We start from the raw sequence: 12,014 nt of genomic DNA, 5'->3' as shown, positions 1-12,014 counted from the left end.
AAATTCAAAAATTACAGCGCTGTCAAGCAAAACTATGGGCTGTACAAAATTCAATGGCGCACATTTTACTCTTTCGTTACTACAACAAAAAGTACTGCACCGATTCACATGAAATTTTGTAGGTGAAATAAACACGTCTTAAGATGTTATTAGACAAAATTTGAATTTGACAATTTTAAAGTATCTATTGCAGAGTTACAGCTGTATTTCTTTGTCCCGATTATTGCGGATACAGGCTTTAGTAGATCTTTCACCATGTCTTCGGATGGGCAGTACACGTACTCCACGAACTCCTTTGCGAAATTAGATTTTCGCTGCGATATGCTTCATTTTCCTCGTCAGCTTTTCTCTCTCCATGATGTTCAGGCAACTTTGATTCTCTTCGTGGATAACTACCCGCTGCTCATTGTTCAGCTCCTGCAGTACTAGCTTCAATCAAAGAGCTTCTTGAGCCGCTTCAGCAAGCGCGATGAATTCTGCTTCCGTTGATAGTGCCACACACGTTTATTTACGGCAAGCTCAGCTTACCGCTCCCCCGTTGATCTTGAACGTAAAATCCGGTGATAGTACCGGTCTCACTTCTTCTGCTAAGTCGTAATTGGTAATCGGCGGATCCTTTCAGGTACCGTATCACATATTTCAGCTCGGTCCAGTTCTTTTGCGTGGGTTGATTTGTCTTCATGATCAAGATGGATACCGCAGTCGAAATGTCGGGTCGAGTGTTGACAGCTATGTACAGCACTTTCCACATCAGCTTCTGGTATTCAGTGTTGGTCTCTAACGGTGTCCCCTCGCTTTCGCTCTTGATGTATCCAGGGTCCAACAGAATTTTGGACGTCTGGCTTCCACTAAAGCGCTTGATTTCACCACCTCTCGGATGTATTTCCGTTGGCTCAGGAAATAATCGCCATGCTGATCCTACTCTACTTCCATACCCAGGTAATAACGAATAACACCTAGTTCCACGACTTCTTCAACTTTCTTGCGAGCGCTTCAATCATCGTTGGATATTCACTCACCACCACGAGATCGTCGACGTATACAAGGACGTAACACCATCGTCCTTTCAACTGCTTCCGATACAGGCACGGATCGGAACTACATCGTTGGAATCGCTGTCGTACCAGTTCTTCATGTAGCTTCTGTTTCCACGTTCTTGCTGCTTGTTTCAGACCGTACAACCTCCGGTTCAGTCGTCACACATTGCCTTCGCTTTTTCTTTGTACGAGTCCACATGGCTGCCGATTTTGTATCTCCTCCTCAAGATCGCCATTCAGGAATGCGATCTTGACACCGTACTGCTTCACAGTCATGTCCTTTTTCGCCGCAACTGCCATCAACGTTCGGAAGGTGGTTTGCTGTACCACCGGAACAAATACTTCATCGTAGTCCGACCCGTATTGCTGACTAGAACCGCAAAATTGCTCCGTTGATGTCACGTTTCATTTTGAACACCCATTTGCATCCTATCGCTTCCCGTCCAGGATGGAGATCGTCCAGAACATGATTCGACTACAATTCCTCCGCCATTGCTTTTTTGGCAGCTCTCTGCGTGCGGCGACGCCATCGCCTCCCGGTAGTTCTGCGGTTCGCTATTCCCTCCGGTCGTGGTCGTTCTTCTGTTCCAATTCGTAGACAAACATTGGTTGGGATCAGGTCTGTTGTCCATCACGTCAAAATCCACAAAATCGCTTGAATCGTCCAACCTGACATGAGAAATATTTTCTACGTTCGTTTACCTTGCATATATGATAATGTTTGTACTTGCCTGGTAGTACGTGCTCCCGTCCGCTGCGCCTCAACACCTGTGACTGGATTTGAAGATTTTCACAGGGGGAGCACAGTCACGTCAACTATAGTATCGGTAAATGTATCGTTGATGTCTTCATCTTCTGATATTTTATCATTACTTTCGTACGCTGCCTATTCAATGACTTCGATGATGGGAACATTTGCAGTTTGAACTAAAGCGCTTCCGAAGTGCGATGTTGCATCAATGAAAGTCACGTCTCTGCTCTTCAGGAAGCACTTCGTACTGGGATCGTTCAAGCGGTAGCCCTCCGTCTCTTCCTCAAATCCGATCAATACGCACGGTCTCTATTTTGAATCCCACTTCCGTCGCTTCTGTTTGGGTACTTGCACCATGGCCTTCGTTCCAAACACCCTGACGTGGGAAATATCAGGTTTCTTACCGCTCCAGATCGCTTCAGGATTCAATCCGTGACCGCGAGTGGGAGACCGGTTCACAAGGTACACCGCCACTGCCATTGCTTCTGCTCAGAAGGATTTCGGAAGGTTTGCTCTGACCAACATGCAACGCATACGCTCCGTAATCGTCCTGTTGGCACGCTCTGCCAGCCCGTTGTGCTAGTGCGTGTAATTGTTGGTGGTTTGATGCCGTATTCCCATCTGATTCAAAAAACTTTGAAATCCATCATTAAAATACCTACTCCTTATCATTTATCTGTCCTCAGGATCTTGATTTTTCGTCCGCACTGGCGTTCCGCCTGTGTTTGGAATTCCTTGAATCGGCTGAGGATCCCATCTCAAGATTTGGTCTTCAAGAAGTACACGAACATCCTACACGCGAACAGTCGCCAGTGAACGTCACGTAGTAACGGCTCCCAGATGGTGATGGTATCTCCATTGGTCCCGCTACGTCCGAGTCGATCACTTCCAACAATTATTAAGCTCTTGAACCGCTCTTGCTGAACAGAATCCGGGTCTACTTCCTCATAGGACACACCGTGCAATCGTTATATCCTTCGCTCGAAATTTGCATGACGCGCCACACCACCGGCCAACTTCTTCACGCTGCTGTAGTTGAGATGTCCCATCCGCTTGTGCCAGGTTTCAAGCAATGCACTTGCGGAACACAACATTGCTTGAACTGGTTTCCTCACCTGCGCTAGCTTGAACAATTCGTTCTTAACGATTCCGGTTGCCACCAGATTCCCTTCAGAGTTGAAGATTTCCCAACCGGTCGATTGGAATACGATCTTGAAACCTTTCTTCACAATCTGAACCACCGACAAAAGGTTTGCCGACAGATCCGGAATGTACTGCACGTCCTGGAAAGGAATACCAGAATACCATTTTGTCCACCCAAGCAGGCCGGATAAAGGGTGGCAGCACAGACAAACAGACATAACTTTTAGAGGAAATTCATCAAAAACTTTTGCCCGGTGTCTTTTCCATGAGCACACTGCCACCTGTTGGTAGAACCGCGCAAGACACTGTCGGTCACTTGGTCAGCCATGATGAATTTCGATTTGACGTTTGTCTAACACGCCCACTACTACACAAATCGTCTGTAATTTTCGTTTGTATCAATTAACAACGTGTACACTGGCAAACGTCAAAGCGTTCGAATACTAGCGCATCTGGTGGAAGGATCGAGGAACACAAATGATATTTGAATTGACCGTTAAATGCATGTGCCAAGCCGTTATGAAGAGTGTTACGTCTGTTTGTCTGTGGTGGCAGTCCCATACGCTTTAATCTTCATTGTTTCCTTGTTGGCAGCTACAACGACCCCGCATGCTACACGCACGTCTTCCAGCAGATCCAGATCCCTCGTCATGTGCCTAGTTGCACCCGAATCTAGGTAGGTACCACTGCGGTTTGCCTCATTGAAGGAAACCGTCGAAAGCACGGTACAAAAAGCATCAGATTTCTTGCTTCCTGATTTTCACCACTAAGTGGTCTTATCATCACTTCGCTACCAATATCACTATTGGAACCACATTGTCGCTTCTTCGTTGCTTAAGAAGTTTCCACTTAACAAGCTACAGGGTTAGTTCGTCGTCCGAATGACTTTCGAGGGCGGTAGTCAGGGTGTCGTACGAGCTTGACAGGCTTCTCACGATCATCGCGACTATGAGATTTTCCTCCAGCTGCTGTCCGGCATTCGAACAGCTCCTCCATGCCGAATGCTCCGCCGTATCCTCGCCTTCCGAAAAACGATTGTCGCAGATTTGATTCAACAACGAGACCTTCGACGTGAGAATCTTCTGGTGATGGTTTTATCCGTGCTTTCTTCGCGGTTCTCGATGACTGGATCAACGGGTGTTGATTGTCCTCGATCAGTAACCCGATGATTGCCCTGGCCTTGGCGTCTCCAGCGGACCAAACTGCATCCGTTTCTGTTGCCGGTTTCTCACCTGATTTAACGTAACGTCACAGCTCCTCCCATATAATCAAAAGTTCCACCTTGAAGCGCTAGCTTGAATAATTAGCGATGTTCAGCTATTGCAGGCTGAATTGGCTTCCGTCCATTTTGCTTCTAGAATTGAAAAAAAAAATCTCCGCAGGCCCATAACCTGTTGTAGGTTCTAGGGGGATCAAAAACCGTCTGGTTTGGTTGGCAAATGAACAGATTTAAGAATTGTTTGACTACAAGATTGCTTTGATTGATTTCAAATTGATTCTAGGTTGCTTCGTTGCACGTGATTTGAATCAACGCACAATATTGCAAGCGCGCATGACATTGTAGCTGGGATCCGAGCAACGCGCATGGGTATCCTAGAAAGATTCATGTAATAACAGCCTGTTATTAACAGGAACATTCGGATTTTTAACATTTTTTTAGATTCCGTTAAAATGTCTGAGATGCTAGTGAGATTAAAAGAGAGAGAGATTACTCACCCAAAGAGATCGCTTCGGTGAAAACGTACGGCGTGATCGAATCCAGCTGCATCCTTCGCGTAGATGGACTGTTCTTCACCAGCACCTCGGCCCTGGGATAGCCGTAATAGTGCAGCAGCAAATTGCTGCCGATATTCGCGGCAATCCCCGAACTGTGCAGCAAATTGTTGTTGTGCAGTATCTTTAGGCTTCCCTGCGATACATTGAACTCGATGGCCGCCACAAGTCGGTGCCGATAGCGCATAATGTCCCGCCGTGCTTCCTGCAGCAGATAGTCCTCGATGTTTTGCTCTTCCAGCAACACCAGCTCCAGATCCCGGAAGTACGTTTCGTTCCGGATAGAGGAAAGCTCGATCGGACGATCGTTTCCGTTCAGTATGATAACCGCGAAGGCACCCTGCACGGTGGAATGGTGCAACTTGACGGCATCGTAGTCGATGCGGGAGTAACCTCCACTTAGAAGAAAGCAAAGGACTGTTGTTAGCACGGGAAGAATGGACATGAAGAGGTAGACATGAAGGTTACGCCGGATATGAAGGTACTTTTTGTAAGCGATGGCTTTGTATTGTGAAAGGAGTTGCAGTTTCAACAGAATGTTCTCGTGCGGCTTTCCCGATGGTTGAGCGTTGGAGCCGGAGGGTTCGGATCTTCCGGGAGAATCTACCACATCGAAGCTCCTTTCATTTTCCAGCGCTTTGTTGTCCGACGATGAACTGTGGAATTAAAAAAAAATATTATAGGTCTACTCTGTTTGGCATAGTAGAATTCGGAATTAGGATAGTAACAAACAACCAAACTTACTTCAAGAACACCTCTTCCAAGGTTGCATTGGTTACACTAATCGACTGGATTCCAAGAGCGTCCTTCTCCGACTCCAGTTCCTCCAGCAACGCCGAGTACTGTTCGATGCAGATGTACGGCAGAGTGACGGCAAACACCGGCTCGACGGCTGGTTTCTCCACTGCTCCGCTGATGAGGTCGCGAATTCTCGCCATCACTTTGTCCCGATCGAACGCGGGTCCCTTCAGCAGCTTGAGGGTGTAACCCTTGCCGTAGTAGTGCTTCAGAAAGATCGAAGTGCCGAACGCGATCAGTTCACCGTTCTCCATGATGGCGATCCAGTCTCCCAGGACGTCGGCCTCCTCCATGAAGTGCGTCGTGATTAGGATGGTATGGTCCTTTTTTAGCCGAAGTAGGATGTCCCAAATGTCCCTACGCGATTCCGGATCCAGTCCGGACGTTGGCTCATCGAGGATCAGCAGTTTAGTCCGTCCGATGATGGCGTTGGCCAGGCAGAGTCTACGTTTCATTCCACCGGAGAGATTCGCCAGGACTTCATCGCTTTTGTCCGAAAGGTTCACCTTCTCCAGGATGTCATCTGCTTCCCGTTCCGCTTCTGGGATGCTCATACCGCGTAGCGCTCCGAAGAATACCAAATGCTCCCGACAGTTCATGTAACCCAGGGCAACGTTATGTTGCGGACAGAATCCGATCTGCTGACGGTAGTTGCTGGCATTGTCCTCTCCGTCTACTTCGATGCGACCGGACGTCCGTGGAGTCATTCCGGTAATGATATTCATGGTGGTGGTCTTGCCGGCGCCGTTGTGTCCAAGCAGTGCCGTAATCCGGTTTTTGTAAATCCGAAGAGACAGGTTGCGGACGGCAACCCGAGTTCCGGACGAAGATTTGAAGATCTTGTTTAGATTGGAGATTTTTACGACCTTCTCCAGGTGATCGCCATTCTCTATGGCAGCCCTGTCCGACTCCCGACTATCTTCCTGAATCATTTCCACGTGCTGCGTTTGTTTGACCTTATTTTTGCCTTTCTGATAATACTGCTTGGAGAACAAGAATGTCCACGGCTTCGGTGTTCCGTACTGACCCGGACGTACATTTGACAGGTAGAACCACAGAAAGGTCCACAGAAAAGTTTCACATGTCATCATGAACAGTGTGAAAAATAGACTGATCTTCTGGTTACCGGGATAACCAGCTTTGAAGGCATCTGCCGCGCCAAAGCTATGCCAACTATTCTGGTAATCATGCAGAATCGAAACCGCCACTTTGAATCCGGCCATGGGAAACACGGTCAGCAGCGTTTCCCAACGTTTCTGAGCCGAAGCAAACACAACCGGAACAAAGTAGCAGATCGGTGCCACAATCGTCGAGATCGTTACCGATTCCAGCAGGGTGCTGATAAAGAACGTAAAGCTTATCGAACATATCACAAACAGAAACAGAAGGATACAGACAAAAACCATCTGCGCCGCGGTCGCTTCCCATATATTTGCCAACAGGGTAACTACCATGCACAGAACCACCACCACGATCAGGTGAGCAAAGTTCATCAGGAATATGGCTATCTCGTTCCAGTAGCTGCACGAAGTCGCAATCTTCAGGTATTCCTTCATCCCGGATGCTTTCTCCTCCACCAACGGAACGAGCAGCAGATAGGTACATGCCACGGAAACGAACACGGCCAGCATCATGCTGACGACGAAAATCTGCGACGATTCCTGAGGTCTTGGCCCGGCCACCGGAATGTGCTCATAGTAGAACTCCGGCAGCGTTCCCTCCGCCAGCCCCGTGCTCATCTCCACGAAGGACTTCTCGATCCCGTACTGCATCGCAAGAAATCCACTCTCATAGTACGTGTTCCGATCCTTCAGGTAACTGCCGTACACATCCCGGGAGTATATTTCATCCGTGCGGAAGTTGTTATTCTTGCTGCGGATGGTGTACGATAGGTGCTGCCGGGACGAGTTCCGCTCGAATGCGATCGCGTAGTAGTCCTGACTGAAGAGCAGCATCTGTTCCATCTCGGCCAACGTCGCGAACGATTCCACGCCTGTTCCGGGTGAAGAGGAAAAGAACAGTTCAATTGAATAATTTTGTCGCGAGTTCCGCCATACTTACGATCAATCGTGATGAACAGCTTGATCCGTACGAGTTCGATGAGTTCTTTGGTGAATCCATTTTCTGGCGCGTAAAACACTTTGCTGTAGCTTCCGGACGGGAATGCATCGACAATATCATCCTGAAAATAACAACACATGTGAGAAACTGAGATGGGATCAGACCACGGCGAACTACGATGGTCTGGTTACTTGTATGTTACTTCACGAACATTGCGTTTCAGGAATCCCCGTTCAACAAACTGGGATCTTTTTACTGATTTGGTTGCGGCCAAATTTCATGGATAATCACCATACTACGAATACAATTGCTCATTACTGTTTATAAAATGTAAGTGTCAAATCAAAAAAGGTATCATTGACCGTTCAAAACCCCTCTCAGAAACAATTTCTGGCTACGCCACTGCAGCACACACTTCCCTGGATGTGTGGATATTACATCTTCGGATGAACCTGATTTCCCGGCTTCGGCTCGGAGTATTGTAACTATAGAATCGATTGAGTTGGCACTTAGGGGTCATCCATAAAGTACGTCACGCTTTTGTTTGTGACGTGACAATCAATGTAATAAGTATAGGAAAACCCCGTATGAAGGGGGGAGGGGGGGGGGTCGAGAATTCCCAATTTCAGCGTGACGTACTAAATGGATGCCCCCTTAATAGCTTTGCTCCTTTCAAATCGCCTGGGACAGATGGGATTTATCCTATTTTGCTTCAAAGGGATTTGATTATTAGAAACATGTTTTGAAAAAAAAAAATACTTGTTTGCAGTTTTTCTACGGGGTATATTCCCAAATCTTGGCGGGATATTACTGTTAAGTTCATTCTGAAACTGGGTCGTGCGTCGTATGAAGAAGCAAAGAGTTTCAGATCTATCAGTTTGACCTTGTTTCTTCCGGAATGCCTAGAACGCATTGTAGATCATCACATCCGTGATGTTCATCTGGCCAACGTGCCTCTTCATGTGAACCAACATGCCTACCAATCGGGTAAGTCCACTGTGACTCTTTTACACAAGGTTGTTTACGATATCGAGAAAGCATTCGCTCTTTTTTATCTGTGATTAACGAGATTTTTAGCCCTAGGCTAGTTCATCTCGGGCAGCAATTCTAGGCTAGTTCATCTCGAGGCAGCAATCTTGTTTGGGTGTTTTCTTATACTTATGACACACATGTGATACAAGAATCACTGTACAATTGCACTTGAAATGAGTGCCATACTGGAAATTCTCTCAGTTCAAGTCAGTCTTGTTAAGATTTTCTTGACACTGCGTACCGTTGTACAGGAATCACACTCGTATCACATGTCTGTCCGGGGTATTAGATATCGAGGGTGCCTTTGACAACGTGCCTTTCGATGCTGTATTGGAAGGAGTACGGAGTCATGGTATATCTCCAATGATTTCCAATTGGATTCATCAAATGCTCAAAAACCGATATTCTCGACATTGCGTGTAGCAGGGATTAGGAAATTGAGTGTTTGTGGATGCCCCTAAGTGGGAGTCTTGTCACCACTTTTGTGGAATCTCGTAGCAGATACGCTATTAGGGCAACTCAATTTTCTACTTATGGTTTTGCCGACGACTATCTAACATTGTTAATCGGTATGTGCATCAGTACCCTTTTCGACCTGATGCAAAGTGCCCTTCAGGTAGTTGAGGGTTGGTGTCGCCAATATGGCCTTTCGGTTAATCCGATTAAAACATCTATTGTTCTTTTTACGGAAAGGCGGAACCGTAACGGCGTTCGACCTTTGCGTCTCTTTGATTCTGAAATCGATGTGACTGAACAGCACGGACAGAAATGTCGTCTGATTAATATAACTTTTTTGATAGTTCGCTTAAGCTTCGGTGATATTCTTGAAATAATTACTTCAAATGGTTGTTTCACAACGATTTGATGATTACAGTAAGCATATTTTTTATTTGAATCAACAATTTTGAATACCAACCATAATAAAATTAAACCAAGCATATATGTCATTACTTTGGCTACTGCTTACTCAGCCACAAGGATTCATCATGGCGGCGTCGACTGAAAGTAACGACAACGATGTTCTCCAAGGAAAAAGGTGTGCTGATTGTGTAAATGTTTCTCTAATATGGCATTTTAGTGTAATATTTATATTTTATTATGTGAATTATGAAACGCCTGCATTGTAGAAACGGTAGGTGGGATAAAGTTAATGTATCCAAAATCATTTGTTTACATCGAATTTCAATTTTGCCCCAATTTGTTTTCAAGTACCTACCGGATACAGGCACATCTGGAAGTAAATTTACTTTTCTCCAAGGAACGGCTTGTTTGTTCTTCTGAGGTGTATATTCCGATAAGAAAAAGTGAGAAAAGTGTACTTGGCAACGGAGAAAGGGCATTTTTGACAAAGTCATTCTTTCAACAAGATTCTTAAGTGCCCCACACAATGCATACGTTTGCGTGTGCGTGACAGTAGTTTGACACATTTCCCATGGGAAAACTGTCAAAAAAACGCAAACCTCGACGGAACGGACGCATATAGTTCCAGGCTTTACATTTTCCTGCTGCGTGCTGTTGAAGTGAGCGTAAGCTTTCGTTAAATAGACTTATTGGAACATATTGCACATACATTCTACTATTATTGAAACGTTCATCCAAAAAATTTAAGATTTTCATAATTATTTAAATGAAATAACAGCGATTCTCTATGTATGCTTAAAGCACCTTAAATCAATCATCCGGTATATTTAGTTCAAGCCTCAAGTTGAGGGTCAAGTTAAACATAAACATGCTTGAATCCACCATGACAATAAGTGAACTGTCAAATCATCAACCATAAATATTGTTGATGGAAGCATATTATGGTTGAATCAACCATACTTGTACTAGAGAGATCATCAATTCTGTTTAATTTAAGCTTCGATTATTCTTCGACCTATTATATTATGCGCAATACAATCTCGAAATAGGATTATATAAAAGTCAGTGCACAAATATGCTTGTCTGGGACCGCAATATGATTGACTTGACTTTATTTTTTTCTTCGTGAGGTAAAGTACGTTGGAGTTATTCTTGATTCCAAGCTTTCCTGGACACCTCACATTGAATTCAGAATCAAGAAAGCTTGTATGGCCTTCGGGCAATGCCGGCAAACCTTTGGTAAAACTTGGGGTTTTAAACGCAAGTATATCAAATGGATTTACACAACTGTTGTTCGGCCAATATTGGCCTATGGATGTCTTGTGTGGCGGCAAAAGGGCGAAATGAGAACGATCCAATCAAAGTTAGGCCATCTCCGAAAGATGTGCTTAATGACGATGTCTGGAGCGTTCTCTTCAACTCCCACGGCAGCGCTCGAAGTTCTCTTTGACGTTGCCCCACTACACATTCATCTCAAACACCTCGTTGTTTCCACTTTTGGTGAATTGGGACAAAATTGTCCTTGCTCCAAGTAATCTTACAATTGCTTGTAACTTCCCATACCGTGCCATGCCCTAATACCGTGTGCCTCCTAATACCGTGTATTTGACAAAAAACTCAAATATTTTACTAAGTGTATTGTTTTTTTAACTGAGTAACTAGTTCAAACATTAGCATATTAATCCTTCTCAAGTTATGCGTGATAAATTTGGCACATATTTACAAAAACAAGCAATTAAAAATATTTACAGAATGTGAGTGCAAACTATCAATACACGGTATTAGGGCATGGTTCCTTTTGTGTTCCAAATACCGTGTTTCAGCTAAAACTTGCAAACAAATATGATTGATACTTTTTACTTTATCAATCAATTGTACATACCTCTAGGCAACGTTTGACGCACAGGTGCTTTTAAGTATGAACTTAGTATGATTGATATAGTGATGATTCAAATGACCACCAATGTATGCGGGTCACATACACGGTATTAGGAACAATGCTATGTTTTACAATTTTGATTTTAACAATGGATTAAACATTTGGAATACCATTAATCATATTTATTATACACTAGCTGACCCGGCAAACGTTGTGTTGCCATTTGTGGCTGTGGTGGTTTGACAACTGTTGAGCTCAAAATAGCACCGCACTCTAGATTGATTTCATTTTGGTCGTGTTGATTTCCTTCCCAGCTCATGGAAAATCAGTTCTTTATCAATTTTCTTACTTTTCTAATGGATTTTCGTATTTTTTTTTTACATATAAACACAGCCACCATGAATACGAATCAAACCCTGCAAGAGTCATCCCGATCGGTTCAGCCGTTCGTGAGTTTTGTTGCCTCAAAGGGCCCTCAAACTCATTTTTATATATATAGATAGATAGATAGATAGATAGATAATACACACAATAAGCAATAATATAGCGTTTTAAAAATCAAGAAACATGGATTACTGATTTTTACAGGGCTCTTTGAAGTGAAGAGCATCCTTAAGGTCACGGTATTAGGGCATGGCACGGTATAGGACATTTTGCACGAAATTCCCTTCCCGGGAAG

At 44.7% G+C, this 12,014-nt stretch overlaps 1 protein-coding gene and 1 long non-coding RNA gene across 2 annotated transcripts in view; one reads left to right on the top strand and one right to left on the bottom strand.

The window, feature by feature from the left end:
• LOC109401483 (ATP-binding cassette sub-family A member 2) overlaps positions 1-12,014 on the bottom strand; it is a 41,615-nt gene that overhangs the window by 7,876 nt on the left and 21,725 nt on the right. Inside the window, exons 2-4 of the mRNA XM_029869474.2 lie at positions 7,564-7,684; positions 5,449-7,495; positions 4,648-5,360 (exon numbers count right to left, since the gene is read on the bottom strand). Of these exons, the coding sequence (XP_029725334.2) occupies positions 4,648-5,360; positions 5,449-7,495; positions 7,564-7,684 (2,881 nt within the window). The remainder of the gene's footprint in view (positions 1-4,647; positions 5,361-5,448; positions 7,496-7,563; positions 7,685-12,014) is intronic.
• Positions 1-12,014, top strand: part of LOC134291095 (uncharacterized) — a 65,696-nt gene that overhangs the window by 50,551 nt on the left and 3,131 nt on the right. The gene's annotated exons all lie outside the window — the stretch shown is intronic.

This window comes from Aedes albopictus, chromosome 3, assembly GCF_035046485.1.
Source record: "Aedes albopictus strain Foshan chromosome 3, AalbF5, whole genome shotgun sequence".
In the NCBI taxonomy this organism is placed as follows: Eukaryota; Metazoa; Arthropoda; class Insecta; order Diptera; family Culicidae; genus Aedes; species Aedes albopictus.
This window is presented reverse-complemented; position numbering and strand designations above follow the sequence as displayed.